This window comes from Capra hircus, chromosome 16, assembly GCF_001704415.2.
Source record: "Capra hircus breed San Clemente chromosome 16, ASM170441v1, whole genome shotgun sequence".
In the NCBI taxonomy this organism is placed as follows: Eukaryota; Metazoa; Chordata; class Mammalia; order Artiodactyla; family Bovidae; genus Capra; species Capra hircus.
The window spans coordinates 64,036,654-64,059,226 of NC_030823.1; the positions used below are offsets into that span (position 1 = coordinate 64,036,654).

General features: G+C 45.7%; 1 protein-coding gene across 2 annotated transcripts in view; it reads left to right on the forward strand.

Annotated features, from left to right (window-relative positions):
• The window catches only part of C16H1orf21 (chromosome 16 C1orf21 homolog), a 245,160-nt gene continuing 231,971 nt past the window's right edge, over window positions 9,385-22,573 (forward strand). Inside the window, exon 1 of one of the 2 annotated variants that reach the window (XM_018060708.1) lies at window positions 9,385-11,005. In XM_018060708.1, the coding sequence (XP_017916197.1) occupies window positions 10,621-11,005 (385 nt within the window). In that variant the 5' untranslated portion in view covers window positions 9,385-10,620. Of the gene's footprint in view, window positions 11,006-11,047; window positions 11,408-22,573 lie in introns of those variants that run through there. The other variant, XM_018060710.1, reaches the window with a different exon arrangement.

The following is a 22,573-nucleotide window of genomic DNA, read 5'->3' on the forward strand; positions in this document are numbered from 1 at the left end:
AAGCCTACAATGAGATCAAGCCTACAGTCAAGCCTACAAAGCCACTTCACATCCACTAGGACAGCTAGAACAAAAAAGGCAGGCAATAACAATCGTCTGTGAAGATGTGGTCAGATTGGAACCCTCCTCTTCCTTGAGGTGATAAAAATGTTCCAGAATTACAGAGTGGTGATGGTTGCCCAGTCATGTAAGTATTCTAAAACTGACTGAATTGTACAATTTGCAAAGTATATATTTGCAGGACAATATGTGTGGTCACTAAGTCGTGTCTGACTCCTTGCAACCCCATGGACTGTAGCCCACCAGGCGCCTCTGTTTGTGAGATTTCCCAGGCAAGAATACTGGAGTGGGTTGCCATTTCCTTGTCAAGGGATCTTCTTGACCCAGGGATCGAACCTGCAGCTCCTGCCACATCTCCTTTATTGGCAGGCAGAGTCTTTACCGCTGTGCTATTGGGGAAGCCCTTTAAACCATGAGATTTTGAATCAGTTAGATTTAGACGCTATGCATTGTAAGGTAAAGATAATAACCTATGCTTTTTCCTTGGTACTTTACTCAGTTGTCTTAATACCATTTACTGGATGAGCTAATTTTTCGGTGGTAATTTTAAGGTGACACTTAAAATCACCACGTACATGTAGGTCTATTTCTTTTTTTAATACAGCATGTGGAAAAACCTGAATGAACTTTTTGGCCAAGCTGATATTAGTGAGACTTAGTTAACTAACAAATAAACCGAATCTCAAAGGCTTTTAAAACAACCCCAAAACTGCAATAGGAAGAGCTCAATTCTGATAAGGGGGACTGTGGAAAGCTTCTCAGAACAAACGACATCTAAGCCAGACCACAAAGCACAAGTGATAATATAATAGCCACTTACAACACATCCATATCTGATCTCTAACAGTGCCGAACACCAGGCCTTTATTTCTAGTTATTTATGTACGTATGTATGTATGCATTTTACTTGGAGGATAATTGCTTTACAATGTTATGTTAGTTTCTGGTGTTCAGTGAAGTGGATCAGTTCTCTGTATACATATATCCCCTCCTGCATGAACCTCCCTCCCACCCACCCCAATCCCACCCCTCTAGGTCATCACAGAGCATCAGGCTGAGCTTGCTGTGCTATACAGCAGCTTCCCACTAGCTATTTTATATATGGTAATATATATATGTCAGCTTTACACATGGTCGTGTATGTATGTCAACTTTACCCATGGTGGTGTATATTTCACAATTCGCCCCACCGCCTCCTTCCTCCGCTGTGTTCACAAGTCCATTCTCTACGTCTGCGTCTCTATTCCTGCCTTGCAAATAGGTCCATTGGCACCATTTTTCTAGATTCCACATCTTTTCTCTATACACAATATGGTCCCTCTGCTGCAGATGAAGAACCCGAGGCTCAACCAACGGTCAAGATGGTTTGCCCACAGTCACAGAGCTAGTGAGTGGCAGAGAAAACTACATGTACTACATGTACGTTGGCTAAGAGACAAGCTCTTGAGATGTGTAGGGGTTTGAGTAGTCTACACAGAGGGACAGGTGCAAGGTCACAGGGGTTGAAAATAGCAGAAATGAATGGGGAACAGCAAGTCAGCCAGGGCCTTCATCTGTACAGTTTGCATCTAGAACTGGGAATCAATCTGAAAAGGTAAGCACAGGCCAAATTATGGAAGGTTTTGTGTCATGATGGAGAAGTTTAGAATTCATTCTGGACTCATCAAAGAGCTGGAAGCATGCTCGATAAATGGATCTGTGCTTTAGAGAAGGGATCCTGCAACCACAAAGACAGTGCTCAACCAAAGAGACAGAAGTCAAGGTGACTGACTCAGAGTCCAGGAGAGAGGGACTGAGGCCTGGACTGGGGTTCAGAACTAAGCAAGGAGGAGAGGAAGAGGTGAATAAAGCCACTGTTTCAAACTGGTGGAAGCATTTTAAATGTTCATGCTAATGCTTACCTTACATTGCCACTGAACATTCTGAATGAGGCAAAGCTGTTTACTGACAGTTATTTTGGACCCGATTTAATTAAAACGAGTGCTGAAGCATGGAACTGTCATCATGTTTCAAGCCTTCTAGCCACCTTTGCTCTGTAATCTCCTACCTCCATCAGTAGTCTTCTGGCTAGAAGAGCTACTGGAAGCATCTGATTAGCCAGCAGGTGTCACGTCTGACAGTGCTAACCCTTTTTCTCTCATTGTGGCTCCTCACAAGTGATAAAGACCATTCTGGAGATGATGGAAAGTGTACTGAGGCTCCCTACCATTCAGCAGATTCCAGAAGATAAAACTGTACTTTTCTGTGCCCAATGGCCGCCATCAAGGTGCTTGGCGTAGTCTAAGCACCAGGTATAAGAGCAAATCCCAGCTCTGTCACCTACTGGACAACCTTGGTGTTGGCTGTGTTACTTAAGCTTGCTGTTCCTCAGATCTCACCTCTAGAAAATGGAGATATTAATAACAATTCCTTCATAGCATTGCAGGGGGGCTTGAAACAGTTAAAACATGCAGGGGAGGTTAGAATGGTTTGATGTATGCTAACACACCAAAACCTCTTCAAACACTTACTTTGGAATTTTCCGATTCCTTCCTTTCCTTTTAAGAGTATGATCTGAAAACAGGTTGTTTACATCTCAACGGCAATAATATCTTCCATTAGCTTTTAAAAACTTCAGCTGTCAATAATTGTATCTGAAGTCAGTCCATAACATCAGAAACAATACAACTTTTGAACTGTAGTATAATGAGAGATAATGACTTATTAGCTATTTTTTTCAGGGATTCTTGCTTAATTAGGGTGAAGGAAGCTACAACGTTTTATGTTCACCTTCTCAGTATTGTTTCACTTTCTGAAAGAGAGTAAGGAAAGAGAGGGGGTTTTCAAAGAGGTAAAGCCGTGATAGAGATGAAAACATTTTTTTGTTTGTTTCTGTTTCTCTCTCTCTCTCTCTCTCTCTCTCTCTCTCTCTCTTTCTCTCTCACACACACACACACACACACACACACACAATTTCCTTCACCACATTTTTTTGGTTAAAGACAGTTTCTGAAGTTTCTGGATTTCAATATTTGCTTTCCATCATCACTAAGTTTAGTTCACTTCAGTTCAGTCACTCAGTCGTGTCCGACTCTTTGCTACCCCCATGAACAGCAGCACCCCAGGCCTCCCTGTCCATCACCAATTCCCAGAGTTTACCCAGACTCATGTCCATTGAGTCGGTGATGCCATCCAACCATCTCATCCTCTGTCATCCCCTTCTCCTCCTGCCCTCAATCTTTCCCAGCATCAGGGCCTTTTCAAATGAGTCAGCTCTTTGCAAAATGAGTCAACTCTTCGCTGACCATGAGGAAGCCACATAGTGACTTAATAGCTACTTAATTAATTGCAACACTTACCTCTAAGGCTGTATAGAATTCCCACTGTTTGGCTCCATTGTGATAGGAATAACAGTCTTCAGTTCTTAGAGACCTCACAGTTGACTCAAGAGACTAACAAACATGTGAACAATACTGTTAGCACAAGTAATGAGTGTAAGTTGGAAGGAAGATCGGACTCTAAGCAGATACCAATGAGAACCAATGACTTCAGCATCTGGAGATCCATCTGTTACACCCACGGTGGTGGAGCTGTTCTATGACCTGGGAAAAGGGGGTCCATGCTGGAAAGCTAACTACCACTCTCTGGAGAAGGCCAGGAAACAAGGAGAGAAAGCAGACAGCCTGGGGGCTTGGCTGACCCCTCCCTCCAGGGTACCTGGAATCCCTCTCCCTCTGCTCCATTCTTCTCTTTGACCTGTGGCTGAATCTCACTCCTTGGTTATGGATTCCTAACATTTCTTCCTCCTAGTGACTCTGTTCCACGTTCTCATCTTCCAACTACCCCAATTTTGAAAATGAAGTAAAGGAAATACATAGCCTAAGTGGAAACCCGAGGAAGGAAAAAAAAAATAGATGTAAGAATTGTGCATCCAGAAAAGCGGGTTATCAGAGTAACTCACACATAATTGAGAGACCGATTAGAACAATTAGCAGGTTGTTAGCACTGACTTTAAACTCTCTTCTCTGAGGTGGCCTCAGCCATTAAGAATGAGCAGGGTAATGTGACTAATATTAACCACTATGAACAAATAATAAAAACAACACTCAATCCACAACTGCTTATTGGGCGTGTTACCTGTGTGTGCATTGTGGTACCCCAAATAAGACTTAAACACACACATGCACACAACTGTCTAGTCTCAGACCAATAGCTACTGATCTTGATGGCACCATAAATACATGGAAGGACCCCCAATAGTGTAAGGCTGTAAAATTTCAGCAAATGAGGGAAACTATGGATTCTCTACAAACTGAGAAACTCAGAGGCTAGGGTTGCTCAGACAAGCTTCACTGTAAGAGTTAGACTGAAGTAGGAAAGTTGAAGAGAAAATATACTTCCAGCAGTTAAGAATGTGGGCTCTGGCATGTGACTAGTGAGAACTGATCTTGGACTTGAACTAATTATTTCATTCCTCTGTGTTTCCATTTCCACATCTGCATCGGAATGGGGAAAGTATCTATCTGATCGCATTGCTGGGAAGATGAAGTGAGTGAGCTCACGTACCTCATGAATGACATAATGCTGTGCTTTCCATACAGCAGACAATCGGTGTTAGCTGTTCTTCCAAGGAGCAAACAACAAAGAAAGCACTCTTCAGAGTAGGACTCATTTTAGGATCACTGCTTTCTGAATAATCCTACCAAAGCTACTTGTGACTTGATTATCCAGAAAAATTAACCCGATTGGAAGCTTTATAAAAGTAAATCACATAAAATGAATTCATTTAGGTTCATATGTATGGTTCAGTGTACAGTTTTCACCATCTAGTATTCAGTCAGTCTGCACTTCCATTGGTTTCAATTTTACAGTCAATGGTAAAGGGAACCTATATGTCATAGTGGGTTTGGACTGCTGTAACAAAATACCACAGGCTGGGTAACTTAAACATGTATATATATAGTTGACTCAAAAAATAGTCACAACCTAAAAGTTGAGAGGTATGTTTTATTTGGCGGAAATTTTTAAGACTTAAGCCTGGGAGGCAGAATCTCAAGTAGCCCTGAGAGAACTGCCCCGAGGAGAGGGAGGGAGGAGGAAGCAGTCAGGTTATATAGAAGTTTGGAACAAAGAGCAGGTTCAGCTCAGTTCAGTCGCTCAGTCGTGTCTGACTCTTTGCGACCCCATGAATCGCAGCATGCCAGGCCTCCCTGTCCATCACCAACTCCCAGAGTTCACTCAAACTCATGTCCATAGAGTCAGTGACGCCATCCAGCCATCTCATCCTCTGTTGTCCCCTTCTCCTCCTACCCCCAAACCCTCCCAGCATCAGAGTCTTTTCCAATGAGTCAATTCTTCGCATGCAGTGGCCAAAGTATTGGAGTTTCAGCTTTAGCATCAGTCCTTCCAAAGAACACCCAGGACTGATCTCCTTTAGGATGGACTGGTTGGATCTCTTTGCAGTCCAAGGGATTCTCAAGTGTCTTCTCCAACACCACAGTTCAAAAGCATCTATTCTTCAGCACTCAGCTTTCTTCACAGTCCAACTCTCACATCCATACATGACCACTGGAAAAACCATAGCCTTGACTAGACAGACCTTTGTTGGCAAAATAATGTCTCTGCTTTTCAATATGCTATCTAGGTTGGTCATAACTTTTCTTCCAAGGAGTAAGCATCTTTTAATTTCATGGCTGCAATCACCATCTGCAGCGATTTTGAGCCCCCCAAAATAAAGTCTGACACTGTTTCCACTGTTGCCCCATCTATTTCCCATGAAGTGATGGGACCAGATGCCATGATCTTCGTTTTCTGAATGTTGAGCTTTAAGCCAACTTTTTCACTCTCCTCTTTCACTCTCATCAAGAAGCTTTTTAGTTCCTCTTCACTTTCTGCCATAAGGGTGGTGTCATCTGCATATCTGAGGTTATTGATATTTCTCCTGGCAATATAGATTCCAGCTTGTGCTTCTTCCAGCCCAGCGTTTCTCATGATGTGCTCTGCATGTAAGTTAAATAAGCAGGGTGACAATATACAGCCTTGATGTACTCCTTTTCCTATCTGGAACCAGTCTGTTGTTCCATGTCCAGTTCTAACTGTTGCTTCCTGACCTGCGTATAGGTTTCTCAAGAGGCAGATCAGGTTTTCTGGTATTCCCATATCTTTCAGAATTTTCCGCAGTTTATTGCGATCCACACAGTCAAAGCTAGTCTGAACATCAAAAGTATTTTTGTGAATTAAAGAAAACCCGAAGTCCCAAGTTAAGAAATTTAACTCTTGTCTCTGTAGGGGAAGATGCAAGTGTCTGGGGTCACTGAACTCTTCCCTTTCGTGTGCATCTCAGCTATCCTGGAGCCTCTATCCTGTGTTTTTAACATCCTGAGTTCCTCAGTGCTCACCGTAGGGAGTGGCTGCAGCCTGATGGCTACCAGATCACACAGGTATTCTTCTCTTTCCTGAGTGCCCTAAAGGGTAGGAAACGCTGATGACTGTAACACCATTGTTTACTGACATGGCAGGAAATACTCCATTTCTCAATATATATTTATTTCTCACTTATCTGGAGTCTGGAAGTCTGAGATCAAAGTGCCAGGATGGTCAAGTTCTTGGGAAGGCCACTTTCCAAGGCCACCTTGTGTTCTGGGTAGGGAGAGATGGAGTAGAGGAGAACTCTCTGGTCTCTCTTATAAGGGCACTACCCTCATCATGAGGACTCCACCTCCCCCAACCCCAGCTCATGACCTCATCTCTCAAAGGCCTACCTCTTCCCAATACCATTGGCATTAGAGATTAAGCCTTGAACATATGAACTTTGGGATACAAACACATTCAATACACAATGTCTACTCAAAAGAAATGTAAGAAACAAAGAATTCAAACATGTTATAAATAGTTCTATAGAGCCAAATTTTATGAGTTAAAGCTTTAGGAATAAAAAAGAAAACCAATTTTCAATGAAGTGACTTTGAAGGTTAAACCATAACTATTCTGGGCAATAAAGATATCTTTTTAAAAAAAATTATACTTAAGAGTGTTTGAAGATATGGAACACTCAGATTCTGGTGGTGGAATGGCAAAGAGAGGATGGTTTTATTAGTTGTGATGGGGATGTGATTCATGTTTTTCGTTTTCAAAAAGTATGCTTAGAATGGCATTGAAACATCTATAATATTATATAAGAAATGAATCGCCAGTTTAGGTTCGATGCAGGATACAGGATGCTTGGGGCTGGTGCACTGGGATGACCCAGAGAGATGGTATGGGGAAGGAGGTGGGAGGTGGGTTCAGGATTGGGAACACATGTACACCGGTGGCAGAATCATGTTGTTGTATGGCAAAACCAATACAATATTGTAAAGTAAATAAAATAAAATAAAATCTGAAAAAAAGTCATCTTAATAGTTAATAGTCATCTGAATAGCAAGGAGGCTTACCAGGTGGCTCGGTGGTAAAGAATCTGCCTGCCATTGCAGGAGATGCTGGTTCAATCCCTGGGTCAGGAAGATCCCCTGGAGAAGAAAATGGCAAGCCACTGCAGTATTCTTGCCTGGGAAATTCCATGCACAGAAGAGCCAGGTGGGCTAGAGTTCATGGGGTCACAAAAGCGTCGAATGTGACTAAGCATGCAATAGCAAGAGCTATTATTCTGTTTTTAAATGTGCAGTAGATTTAGCTTGTGCTGGCCAAACAGATGCGCAGGCAACTTGCGCTGTGTGGTTTGCTGTGTGCTATTATAACCAAGGAGCCTCTCTAGCACCTCAGTGCCCCATCCCGTCTGCCCCTCCCCTCTCACTGAACCCTATCTACTCTCTCTTTTGCAGCCCTTACACAGCACCCGTGGTACGACTGCCCCTGATGTGGCTATGTTAAGTAAGTGTGTGTGCATGGTGACTGTGGTGCTGATGGGCATCTCCATTCCCATCTCATCCAGATTTGGGGGAAAAATGAGAGGTACCCCAAGACCAAGTAAATGAGATACGAATTTTCACATTAAAAGTGTTATTGGGAATTTCCTAGCAGTCCAGTGGTCAGGACTCTGCATTTTCACTGCCAAGGGTGTGGATTCAATTCCTGGTTGGGGAACTAAGATCTCATAAGCTGTGTGGTATGGCAAAGAAAAGAAAACCCCAAAACCAATGTTTATTGAAGCAGTTAATTTGTACAGAAATTCCAGTGCAGAAGAGGGTTTACTGCGTGAGTGCATGCTCAGTCGTAGCTGACTCTTTTGTAACCCTGTGGACTGTGGCCCACCAGGCTCCTCTGTCTATGGGATCTCCCAGGCAAGAATACTGGAGTGGGTGGCCATTTCTTCCTCCAGGGGATCTTCCCGACCCAGGGATGGAACCTGCATCTCCTGTGCCTCATGCAGTAGCAGGGAGATTCTTTACTTTTTATCACTGCGCCACCTGGGAAGCCCTAGGATTTGCTGAAAGGCAAAAGGGGCTTAGTTTCCATGACACTTTATTCATATGAGCCCTTCCCAGGGGCTTTTACACTTTTATCTTCCTTATCTGAAAGGTGGCTCCCCAAATTGTAAGTGATTCAAGCCCTACAAAACCTGGATTGTTTCTGGCCAGCCGTGCAGTTTCATTATGGAATTCTTTTCACAGACTTTTGGTAGACTATCCTGAGAACCTTACTACCATATAAAGTGTTGCCTCTCAGGAGTAGTTTCTAGAGAGAAACAAATACTACCAAGACCATACAACGTATTCTCAGCCCTGGGAAGTTGTCCAGCCGCTATACTAGGTTCTTAACAAACATTTGCTGATTGAATAATCATGAAATAAATGAAGGGTAAATGGGTATACTTGAAGCACTTATTGAGTTCTTCTCTCTGGAGTGTAGGATTATGGTGATCTTTATTTCCTTCATACTTGGCTGAGTTTCTACAAGGAATATGTATTTATTTTGAATAATTAAAAATTTGCTTTAAAAGTTCATAGTATGGATTTTTAAACTCATACATGTCTGAAGTGCTTGCTCTGTGACCTTCTGTTACTTCTGAGGATATCAGTTCAGAGGGGACCCTCATTGCTTTGCCCTCATGAAGTCTGCGTTGCCAGTCACTGTTCTAACCCATGAAAGAGATGATAACACAGGCCAACATTTATAGAGCCTAGTCTATTCAGGGTAGCTTAGTGAGGGAAAGAGAGAACTAGGGGAAACAAAATCTTGTTATCCTCAAGGATCCTTTTATACAGAATTCTATGTAAATAAACTCACACACATCTTAGTTATATACTTCTTTCATCTTACCATAACCCACCAGCCTCCTCTGTCCGTGAGACGGTTTCAGGAATGACCTAAAAACACCAGAGAAATGTTGGCTGCATTTGGATAAATCCAGCAGATGGATTTGCACTCCCAACTTTAAGACAGAATGCAAAGAGGAAAAAAAAATAAATGCCTACCAAATTTGAGATTTAACTATAATTTGAAAGAACAGCTCATACCATGTGTCAGGCTTTACACAAAGTTTTTTATGTACACTGCCGCCTCATTTCATTTTTCTTTTATTTTGACAGCATGCCTATGAGATAGAAACTCCTATCATCAATCCCATTTTACAGATGAGGGAAGGAAGGCTGAAAGAAATGAAAGAAGTCATTTAAGGTAACAGATGATGGCTGGCAGTGCCACCTTGGAATCCTAGTTAGCCTACCACCCCTTCTAAACTACTCCTCTTCAGGAGGCTAGACTAGAAAGAGTTCTGGTTCCAAAGAGAAAATATGGATACATTTTAAAATGGAATACAAGGGGGTTTCAAAAACAATGTGATACCAGCCTTTTAAATCAGAAAAGTGAGAACACAGGGAAACCTTTTTTTTTTTTTCCCTTTCCCAAAAGACTGACTTCCTCGCTATTATGGGTGGGTTATTAACTCATGCCATTAAATCATGAATCTGTTTTTCAGTTAGGTGTCTCATCACTGCCACAGCTCTAGTGTGTCCTTTTCCGGTTTTCAACTTCATCTTGGCCCAAAGAGAGAAATGATTCCGTTGTGTGTGTGTAATCCACGGGGCCCAGGGAGGGTCTTTTTGCCCCTTTTGTTTTCCTGGGTGTCCTCACTCCGGAGGCCTGGCATTCCTCACGCGTCTAGGGCAATGCAAGAGCAGCGAAGCGCGGGGAAGCCACACAAAAGACCGCTATCAATGTTGAAAGATCGATTCAGTGCGCACACGAAACACCCAATATGACCAGGAAAAGGAGAAAACAACTTTTTCCCAGAGGGTGAGATTGGTTGACCTCTTGTGGGTGTCCACAAAAAACCCCCAGCAGGTTAAGAGGTGGGCGGCGATCTTTGAAGATTCCCCAATCATCCCAAACGCGCCAGTAGGCGCGGCCTCCTCCCTTTAGTCCCAAGAGGCCGGGAGGGGCAAAGAGGGGGCGCAGGGCACGAAGTCTCAGGCGGTGTCTCCTTCCCTCCCCAGTGCAGCTTCTGTCCAGGGGCCGACGCTTCATTCATCTTGCAGGCGCCGCGGCTCCCGGGCAGGGTGGAGGCGGGTTGGTGGCCACGCCGGGCCGGGGAAACTAGGCAGCGCCCACCGGTCCAGCGAAGGGAGGGGCTGCGCGGCGCGGATGCCCGGCCTCGCCTTCCCCTGCTTCCAGCAGGCGCAGCCCCTCGTCTGGCTTGGGTCTCCAGCAGAGCTGGGCCGTCCGGGGCTCCGAGCGGTCCAGCGGCTCCTCCCAGGCCATCGCCCGGGTGTCAGGCCCAGGACGCAGCTTTCCCGCCGGGGTCTCCCCTCCAGCGGCGGGGTGCGCGCGCACACACACACACACGCCCGTCCTCGCCCTCGATTCCTCTCTGCAGCCCTGGCAGTCGCGCAATCCCCGTCCCTTCCTCCGGGGTGCGCGGCCCCCGCAGGCCCCTCCCGGGGGCGAGGCGGGGGGCAGGACGCGCGCGGGAGCCGGGCGCGGGGAGGGGCCGGCGCTGGGGGAGTGTCTGGCTGCCCCCGCCCCTCGAGTGAGTGACTGGGCGACGAGATCCCCTCCCTCCGTCCCCCTCCCTCCTTCCCGGTCCCCTCCCTCGCTCGCTCGCCGCCAGCCCCGGCTCGCTCCCTGCCCACTCCCGGGGGGGACGTTCCGTGCCGCGGCCGCCGCTTCTTTCACACTTTAGTTGGGAGCCGCGCGCCGCGCTCAGTTACTGGAGAGAGCTGGCCGCGCGCCGCCGCCTCCAGCACGCACGCAGCCGGGCCGTGCTTCGGGGGCTTCGGGGCTCTTACCCCCGGCCTCTGGGAGGAGGGGGAGACCGGGACTCACCGTGGGGAGGAGGAGGAAGACGAGGAGGGAGGAAGAAAACCCGCCAGGAGGACCGGGGCGGGGGGCGGGAGGCTTGCCACCTTCAGCCCCCCCGCGAGCGCCCAAGGTAAGCGGGAGCCCCCCGCCGGCCCCGGGGAGAGGGGAGTTGGCGGCGCAGCTCGGCCCGGCTCCGCTCCGGGGCGCGCCCGGGTGGGCTGGGAGGCAGGCCTGCGGGTGCCTGCCGCGCGGCGGGGATGGAGCCGCGGTCGTGGCGCTGCCGGCGCGCGGCTCGAGCCGGGGCTGCTGCTGCTGCTGCTGCTGCTGCTGCGGAGCTGGCGGGGAAGGAAGCTGGGGTGGGGGAGCCGCTGGGGGCGTCTGCTGGCCGGGACGCAGGGGCTGGGATGCGGTTGGGGCTGCTGACGACTTTCGTCACATTGAGGCCTGGGTGGTTGGGGTTCGACACCCCTGCTTTCCTACCCATACCGCCCCCCCCCCCCAGCACCGCCGCCCTCAGCCTTTCCTGCTCCTCTCGAGCTTTGCCCGTAGCCGCCGTACTTTTTTGCAAACCAGAGCTTGAAAGCAAAAACCAAAATGCAGAACCTTTGCTCAATCTCCGAGTCTCTCCGCTCCAACGGATCTATGTGTTTGTGTGGGTGCTGTGATCCCCCGAATTTCTGAAGTTTTGACCTTTCGGGGATGGGGGCTGACTTGTCTCGGTGCAGCGGTTTGTCCACCTCGATATATTTATTATTCGTGCCCAGGCGAGGCAGCCGGGGAGTGGGGCGCTCCGTTATTGTACCGGGGGAAGATTTCACTCCCCTCTGCGGGCAGTTCGCGAAGTGCGGCCGCCTGCAGCTGCCTCTGGTCGGCGGCTGGGTGTCCTTCCCCTGCCTTCCACCCTGCCCCCCACCCTCTCCTCCGACGGATTTTTTTTTTTTTTTTCCCCTCCTCTCGCTTACTGTTTGTGAGAGAGAAGCCCTCTCATCTCCCATTCATCTGTCTTTCTAAGGCTCTGGATTGGCTCAGGCACGATGGTAAAAATTGGGGTGGCTTTTCTCCGCTCCAACAGTTGCGCGGTCAAAGGTAAAAATATATCCACATAATCACGCATTAATCCTGGGAGATGACAGGCACCGTTCGAGACAGAAGTGTTCGGTTTCCGGTAGGACGTTGACGACCTATGTATAAGGTAGCTCCGGTCGCGTGTGGGTTAGGAAAATTGTTTTAAAATAGATAGTTGCTTCTGTTGTGGCTGGAAGACAGCCTTAAGTTCAGCTATCGGAGCAAGTCTGAAAGGGAGCCAGCTTGGTCACCCAGAACTTCAGGAAAGACACACATGCTCTGACTCAGACTTTGGGAGGGGGACTGACACACCATAGAGTCCATGTAGCACTTTTTTTTTTTTTAAATTTTAAGGAAACAGTTGGGCTGTTCGGGGAAGTGACACGTTCATTACACAGACAGATATTAGGAACACTTCCTTACTTCATGGGCTGGGCTCACCTTCTACCTAATGAGAATTATCTTTCTGTTGGTAGAATTGGGATGTATCAGGATAGAAAAAAAAATCATGGGTAGAGTTGGTCTGGGGTGCTCTAGCTTTCATCCATTCAAGTACTAACCAGGCCCAACCCTGCTTAGCTTCCCAGATCAAAGAAGATTGGGTGCATTCAGGGCAATATAGCCCTAGACACTATAGCTTTCTTAGGGGGAGAAGGTAATGTTTCTTAAGGGTCTTTAAGTCCAAGGTGCTCAAGTTGGGGGATTTCTCCCCTTTTTCATGCTTCTAGAGCTGGATTGTAGAATCAATAGAACATGTTCTGTGTTGGCTGTTTGGAAACGCAGTTGATCAGATGTGGAAATTAATTTAGATTTGGGTATTTTTCTTTTGCTGCCTATAAAGTAGGAAGTGCTGGTGATGGGACAGCTGAGTGTATTTGTCTCTGCATTAAGCCAGTGCTGCGACTAGCACTTCACAGATCAGAAATGCAGTGTGGAAATCCTCCCCTAGTGTTTCCTGCTGTGCAGACTGGGTTTTTTTTTTTTTTTTAACATGTTGACTTTTTAAAAAAAAATTATTTGTTTTAATTGGAGGCTGATTACTTTACACTGTTGTATTGGTTCTGCCACACATCAACATGTATCTGCCACGCGTGTACATGTGTTCCCCATCCTGAAACCCCCTCCCACCTCCCTCCCCATCCCATCCCTCCGGGTCATCCCAGTGCACTAGCCCCAAGGACCCTATATCGAACCTAGGCTGGCGATTTCTGACAACAGCTCAAGATGGCTGTTTGGGAAAGCTTTGAAGACAAGCAGACTCAGCACTTGGATGAACAGAGGGCTTCAAGAAGGAGTGGGCTGCTTCTGTTGTCAAGTTTATCTCCTTTAGGGCATTTTTCCCAAGAAAAGTTGGCCCTGGTTGGTAGGGTGGTCTTATAGCCAATGCTGATATTTCATCCTAGAAGGACCCTAAGGTTCTAGGTTCCCTCTTCAGCTGACTTAATTACACTGGTCGAGTTCTTTGGGTTCTTTGCTAGTGTTTTTTGTGTGCTTTACCCTCTCACTTTATCCCTGATAAAGTGTGCTTTATCCCTGATCTCGCTTTATCGTCTAGCATGGATTTCTGGGGGGGCCTCCCAGGTGGCCCTAGTGATAAAGAACCTGCCTGCCAGTGTAGGAAACATAATGAGACACCGGTTCAATCCCTGGGTCAGGAAGATCCCCTGGAGGAGGGCATGACAACCCACTCCAGTACTCTTGCCTGGAGAATCCCCGGGACAGAGGAGCCTGGCGGACGGACACGACTGAAGTGACTTAGCATGCACGCACACATGGATTTCTGGGAATTGATAGACTACTGTCTGCAGTGGTTTGAGCTTCTTGAAGCATCACCGGGTATAAATCAAAAGCCTTTTCATTAATTGGTACTATTTGCTGTGAATCTACTCTACCCAAGAGGAAGGTGATGTCCCCCATTGTGAGTATCATTTCCAGGTTGAGGTTGCCTCAGTGCTGTGTTGATTTTTGACCAGGCAAGACTTGACTGTCACTTACTTAGTGACTTGCTCCAGGCTCCTAGTAAACCACTCCCTCTTTTTTTTTTTTAAGGGGAAGTTGTGCTTCTTTTTTAAAATTAATTAATTTTATTTTTGGTTGCATTGGGTCTTCATTGCTGCAAGCGGAGTTTTTCTGGTTGCCACGAGCAGGGCCTAGTCTTCAAACTCTTCATTACACATGGGCTTCTCATTGCGTTGGCTTCTCTGGTTGGGAGCACAGGTTCTAGGGTGAGAGGGTTCAGTAGTTGCAGTTCGCAGGCTCAGTACTTGTGACTCACAGGCTTAGGTGCCCCCTGGCATGTGGAATCTTCTCACACCAGGGACTGAACCCGTGTCCCCTGCATTGACAGGCAGCTTCTTATCCACTGGTCCTCCAGGGGAGTCCTGGCCCCTTTCTAGTAGCTGTTTTCTGTCAGGGAATGAAACACCCCAGGTTGGAGAAGGAGAAGTTTGGCATCTTCCTTTAGAACAGGAGTGGGCAGGATATCATTCACCGAGGGTCCTGCATGTGGTGTCACCAACTTCACGGGAACTTATCAGTAGAACCTGGAGCCCTGAGAGGCACCAGCAAGTGCATTTTGGGCCATCTTAGATTACTTCTTTGGAATTATAGAAGTCTCAAGAGCTTGAGAGAAGTAAAAGTTGTGATTAATTAGGTTCTCGTTAAAACATGAAAAGCAGATTGCAATAAATCAATGTAAAATACTTGGAAAACTGAGAAGAGGAGAGAAGGTCTCAGGGAGAAGGTATGCATGCAGGGAGAACTGCTATCCTGAAACTGTATTTTTAAATTGGTGACAGTTGTGACTTTAAGAGATCATGATTCAAGAGCTTATCTGAAGTGACATGTAAATTATATACATACATATTTTTAAAGTAGGCAATTATTTAGCTTGACTCCCTCAGTTCTGAAGTTTAATTTTACAACTTACACTGGCAACAAGAAACAACTTGACATGCTGTGGTTATGCAATCAGGACAAGAGTGGTTGCACGTCAACTGGGCAAGGATGAACCTGGAAATGAACACACAGCAGTGTCTGCAGTCAGCAGGTAGTGAGTGCCTTCCCCTCCTTTATTATTATTATTTTTTTAATTCACTGTGTTCCTGGAAAATGCATTTCCTTGGTTGCAGGCTTCTCACATAATGTCAAAGACTGCTTTCTCTCTATACTTATGAAAGGAGATGCAGCTGCCCCAATCTGAATGGAAACTAAGATGAACTGACCAAACTAGGTAGTTAGAGGCAGACTGTCTTGCTCATCTCTGCAGCCTCCTTGGCAGCTGATGGATTATGTTGCACTTACTTGCAAGTCACTCAATGAGTGATTGGATTGAATGGAATTCACCTAATTAGTTAAGATCTGTAATGTGTCAACAACCTCCTTGGAAATACATTAGATGCAGATTTCCATTTTCATAAATCAGTACGGTAGTTTATCAAGAGCTCCATATTATGCCACAGGTAGGATTTTTCAATGTGGAAAAATATTGGACAGAAAAGTAAACATATCAAGCATAATGTCTTCTCAAACTACTGGAATTTCTACTTAGGATCATCTTCATTTGGAATATATATAATATCCATATTTGACAAATATTTCTTCACTCCTGATTGTGACTGGTCTTCATCTTTTCTAGTCCCAGGCATTCATTGAATAACAATGCTTCATATTTAAAGGGTGCTTTATAGTTTTCGAAATGCTTTCATGTACCCTTGTCTTACTTGACACCGTGCTGTGGTCATAGCACGCAAGGTTTTCCTCCTGGGATCGCTCCCAGAATGTGCCTGCATCAAGGAGTGGAGAGAGGTCCTGGTGAAGCTCAGGTAACCCCTACCTCTTGGTTTACTGGATTTTCCCAAGGGAGGCCATCATGGATATTCACTGCTGTTCCCTCTAAAATAATGTAAAACAAGCAAAGGTGAGACCTGCCTCATGCAGCAAGCACGCTCAGCCTGCCAGCATTCATTCTGCGCCTCTGCCCCGGCATCTGTCTGTTCACTCTCCCTAGGCTGCCTTTTACGTTGCTTCGCCAGACATCCCTTTTACCTACATCCCCTTTCTGAAGCGTTTCTGTCCCATAGATGTTCATCCATAGGCCTCCTGCTTCTTCTCCCACCACCTTACTTTTGCTGCAAGACTTGGCTGGTGTGTGTCGCAGTGACCTTGTCCAGTCCTTTCACTGTGTCTCCGGGCCCACTTTCCCTCTGACAGCTCCCACCTCTCTGCGCAAGGGTAGGCTTTCTGCTTCCAGCTGCTTCTGTCTGCCCTCAGGGCCCCTCTTCCTTGTCCTACTTTGCCCCACATGCCTCCCTTATTACCTCCGCCCACTTCTCTCCATCAAGCTCTCAGATCTCCCAGCCCATGCCTGCCTCTGCCTGTTTCACAGGCTCACGCCATATCAGCAGACGTGTTTACAGCATTCATGAGTTGAAGTCCTCATGCTCTATACCTTGTAGAAAAATGGAGTTAGAACATTCTCAAGTTTGGGAATCTTTCTGCCTTTGTTTTCACTTTTTTCCCAAAGATGTATATATATATATATATGTGCTGTGGTTAGTTGCTCAGTCGTGTAGTGGGTTGCCATGCCCTCTTCCAGAAGATCTTCCCAACCCAGGTCTCCCACATTTACCATCTGAGCCACCAGGGAAAGGGATTCTGCTGGGCCAAATTCTGAAACTCATCAGGACAAGGAACTCCTTTCTATGTTTGTTCCATTTTCTTCCTTCTGGAATAGGAATGTCTATAACTGTTACCATATGCCTATCCCATCATTGCATATATATATTGATATACATATATATATGCATATATATATATATATATAGATGTGGACCATTTTTAAAGTCTTTATTGAACCAGTTACAGTACTGCTTCTGATTTATGTTTTGGTTTTTTTGGCTATAAGGCATGTGGGATCTTAGTTCCCTGGCCAGGGATCGAACCCTCACCCCCTGCATTCAAGGGCAAAGTCTTAACCTCTGGGCTACCAGGGAAGTCCTTGTTTTCACTTTTGATTCCACAATGTTTTTGACTTTTACAGACCCTTAAAACCCTTTAATAATAGCTGAAGCACTTTGCCTCATCATTTTACTTAGCTTTTACATCTTATGTTAGATAATAGATAAAGAAATATCTAGGCGATTCTTGTTATGTTTAAAGATTGGATAAACATACGTTGAGCAGCATTTCAGAAATTTTCATAATGACACCGCCGAAAGGCTCTCCTATACACCAGAACCTACTTTCTGGTCTTCCTTGGTGGTCAGTGGTAAAGGATCCACCCACAACACAGGAGATGTGGGTTCCATCCCCGGGTCGGGAAGATCCCCTGGAATAGGAAATGGCAACCCACTCCAGTATCCTTGCCTGGAGAATCCCGTGGAACCTGACAGGCTACAGTCCATGGAGTCGCAAAGAGTCAGACACAACTGAGTAACTGAACACACAGATACATTTTTACTAAGCAAGGATTCTTTAGCTAAGACCTAACATTGTTGTTTTCCCTTATCAGCTTATCACCTGTGTGGCCCTATTAGTAAGTAGGGTCATTGGGAGAAAAAGTATTAAACTGAGGACTACTACTGGAAAAACACAGCCTATTGACTCATTACATATGACGAACTTGGATTGGTCTTTTTATAAAACTACTTCAAAAGTAGATCCAGCACTAGTTACGCAATATCCTGAGGGCTCCAGGGCTTTTGGAAGAAGGTGCTTTAAAGCAGAGCAGGGAGAACGGTTTTTAAGTAAGAATTCCTCCCTGTCTTAAATGGATCTGTGTTTTATTTGAGTGCCGTGGACATTGCAGTAGTTTCAGTTCCATATATTAGGTCATTTTCCACCTTCCTTGATGACATACGATTTTCCCTGCCAGGGTAGGGTAAGGAAGGAGAAGGAGGGGTTGGTAGTCTTTGCTGGGGTGTGGGGACATTTTTTCATACCCATCATCATAGATTCTGGTGGAGTAGGGTTCGATCCCTGAGTCCGGAAGATCCCCTGGAGGAGGGAATGGCAACCCACTTCAGTATTCTTGCCTGGAGAATCCCATGGACAGAGGAGCCTGGTGGGCTATAATCTACAGGGTTGCAAAGAGTCGGTGACAACTTAAGCAACTGAACGCACACATAGGGGAGACCCACTCAGCAGTCCAGGAAATGCAGTATTTATCATCACAGGCACTCCGAAAAGCTTATCCCTGAACCCCAAGGTTGGTAGGGAGGCCTGTACTGGTTGTTTACAGTCTAGGGGAACCCCTGTGTTAACCCTGTGATTTCTTTCAGGAGAGGATTGAAAGGCCAGATGTGAACTAACGAGATGCTGCAAGGCTGCCCTGCTGAGATTTGCAGAGAACTTTTCAAAGACACAGATAATTAATACATGCCAAGGGGTGACTTCAGCAGTTCTATCTGAAAGTTCTGCCAACAGCAATTTTCCTAAGATAATTTTGTAACAGTTCTTCCAATTAAAAGGTTATAAAGGAGCCAGCCACACATATCTCTGTGTCTCAGGCAGATACTATTACTATTTTGAGGAAGGAGGTGAGAATCCAGGAACCTCTTTGTTTCGTGTTTACTGAAAATTCAGATGTTCTGGTCTCCATGGCAGGAATCCATGACAGTCTAGAGACAACTCCCAAAACAAAGTTTCTTCTTACTTTGGTGGCCGCCCCAACACACACCCTGACCTGGCCTTGGGCTTCCCTCCCTCTGCCGCTTCTTTTCAGGTCCAATCCCTTCTCCTCCAAAGAGCGTCTTCTCTGACCATCTGAGTGGTGTCTCCCTTAGCTTCCATGAACTCCTGCAGCACTTGCTAAGTCACTTCATTTGTGTCTGCCTCTTTTGTGACCCCATGGTGTGTAGTCAGCCAGGCTCCTCTGTCCATAGGATTTTCCAGGCAAGAATACTGGATTGGTTAGCCATTTCCATCTTCAAGGGGTCCTCCCAACCCAGGGATAGAACCTATGTCTCCTGCATTGGCAGGCGGATTCTTAGCCCCTGAGCCACCAGGGAAAAGGTCCTGCAACACTTATTTGATGTTTGTTTCTTTCATTATTGGTTTTGATCTTGATTTATGATTTTTTGGTCACCCCAGAGAATCATCAGCTTTGTCATGGCCACTGGGTCTTAAGGGTACAACGTGCAGAGTAAATAGCTGTTGGTTGATTGACAACTGGTTATTGGTCTGAGGCTTAGAATTTTTCTCTGTGAAGACCTTGCTCCCATTTAAAACTCTTTAACCAAATGAGGAAGTGGAGTTTCTCAGGGATGAGAAAAGATAATGGGAATTTTTTGATTCCTTTGTTGGCCAAGGTTAAAGCGTCTAATCTGTCTTACTCACAATGTACTAAACAAACATTTGTTGATGATACTTTGTGTCATCTCTGTGCCTGGCACAGGAGAGATGTTGGAGATACGGATAGAAAGGCCTGGCCCTGACTTTGTGGACTTCTCAGAGAAGCATGGAAAGTGTCAGGCAAGCACATAGTGTGTGGGGAAGAATCAAGGTGCTCTGGAAGCTGGGGGAGAAAGCAGCTGACTCTGTCTAGAGGTAGGCTGACTGGGTACCCTGTTTCCCTGGGACAGTCCAGGTCTGTGCCCATTGTTCAACATAGTTATTAATGGACACCCTTTGCCCTCAGAAGTCTCCCAGTTTGGACAATAAATATTGATATAAGATCCCCCAACATAGAGAAGTCACATAAGGGTTCACAGAGAAGGAGATACTTAGGGTGACACTGAAAAGCCACACAAGGGTCCCCTAGGGTACTGTTTACATTTCCTAAAGCATTGGTTTGCTAACCATTTTTCCTCATTTTACTGTGGATTTGCATACTAGTTCACAGACTGGCATTTGGGGATGAAGGGATTTGAGGGTCGATGGAAGGTGAAGTGGCTTCCCAGGTGGCACAGTGATAAAGAATCCTCCTGCCAAGTAGGACATGTGGCTTCGATCCCTGGGTCAGAAAGATCCCCTGGAGAAGGAAATGGCCACCCACTCCGGTATACTTGCCTAGGAAATCCCATGGACAGAGGAGCCTGGGGCGCTACAGTCTATGGGGTCGCAAAGTCGGGTAGGACGGAGGGACTGAGTGACTGAGCCTTCACGCAAGGAAGCTGAAGTTGGGCATTCCAGCAGAGATCACACACTAATGTGGAGACAGGTGGATGTAGGTCGTTGTGGCTTGGAGCACATGGAAGACGAGACTGATGAACTATGCAAGGCTTCATAGCGCAAGAGTTTGGACTCATAGCCCAGAATAGGATGCACTGAGAGACAATGAGAGATTGTAAGCAGGGGGTGACATAATTTGCATGATAGATGGTTCCCCTGTGAGTGTGGGTAAAAGACTGGAGGGGAACTGAGAGAGTGACCCCAGGACACCTACCGCGCAATTGGGCCCCAGCACATTTTTGTTGAATAAATGAATGAGAGAGTTTTTGAATATGTGGTAGTTGAAGCTACATAGCTTTATGTGAGATTGCTCGGGGAAAGTAAACAGAAGGAAAACACTGAACCCTGAGTTCCAGGGAGCACCAACTTTCATGGGCTGGGGATGGAAAGGATAGTGGATACTAAAACTGCAGGCTCTCATATCGTGGCAAGAAGACCAGGCAAGTGGTGTCAGGAAGAGAGGGTGGGTGTGTGCTTCACACTGTCACACAAAGGAGTGACAAATAGCATTGAAGAGTTTTTCTCAGAATTTGCAACTCTGTTATAGAAATAGAAGTGGAAGTATTTACCTTATGGCAGATATCGAGACATAGGTAATTGGTTGGCCAAAAAGTTCATTTGGATTTTTCTGCAAGCTAGTATGGAAAAACCCAAATGAACTTTTTGGCCAGCCCATTACTTAGCATTATAGAATTACTATATTCATGCTGCATGCAAGATTTGGAGTTTTATACATTGGGATTCTGAGGTTTACCTTATACAGTTTATGCCAGTACCGGGTGTAATAAAAGTCTGAGGCCATGTTCTTGGAGGATGATGGAATGACACAATGTTTAATCATTGTGAATTTACAAGTGTGCATAGTGATATATAAAGGGGTTAAAATACATGGGTGTTTACTTTCTACTAGATGTGGAGCCATCCATGGGGGAGGGACACAGTAAGTTACAACGTTGTTATGAAGGCTGGCTAGTTGTAGAAGCCAGGCTGAGTAGCAGTGAAGGATGGCCAGTTGTAGAAGCCAGGCTGAGTAGCATTGTCCCTGCAGGTTTGTGGTAAAAAAGAAATTGTTGCAGAATAGATTGTTACTTGTCCTCGGTCTCTACTGAGAGACCCCAGGTAGAGCTGGAGGGTGGCATTATAACATATTGGAGGGAACTTGGGCTTTGGGTTCAGCAAATATTATCCCATTTTCACCATTTCCTAACTCTAGCTTCCTGGTCTTGAATAATTATGGTAATAATTGACAGTAGTAATAATAAAAGCTAACATATATTGAGTGCTTACTCTGCATCCAGGTGCTGTGCTAAGTACATTACATGCATTGTCTTCAGTGCTTGACACAAATGACTATTACCTCTATAGATAAAGCAGAACGGAGGTTTAGGGGTCTCTCGGACCTTGACCAAGATCTTATAGCGGGTAAGTGGTGGTGCTGAGACTGGAATCCAGGCTCTCTGACTCTTGGGCAAGAGTCAAGCTTTCAATTATCAACTCCTGGGCAGTTCTGTTTTCTGCCTTTCCCACTACACATACACATTCCCTTCTCTTCACCTACTGGTTCTTTTTGGAGCAAATTGGAGACATTATGTCATCTTGTCTGTACATACTAGATTATATTTCTAAATGATAACAGCTTTTTTTTTTCTTTTAATATAGCCAAGCATTATTCCTTAAAAATATTAACAATAATTTCTTATCTAGTCAGTAATCAAATTTTCCTGGTAGGCCCATATATTTTTAAATGATTAATGTATTTTATTCAGAATCCAAACAATATTCACACTTGAAAGATGCATCCATCTTTCTTTATAGACGTCCTTTCTCTATTTTGGTCTTCCCTTGTGGCTCAGCTGGTAAAGAATCCACCTGCAGTGTGGGAGACCTGAGTTCAGTCCCTGGGTTGGGAAGATCCCCTGGAGAAGGGAAAGGCTACCCACTCCAGTGTTCTGGCCTGGAGAATTCCATGGGCTGTATAGTCCATGGGGTTGCAAAGAGGTGGACACAGCTGAGTGACTTTCATTTTCTCTATTTTCCCGCTTTTTATTCTTCCCTGGCA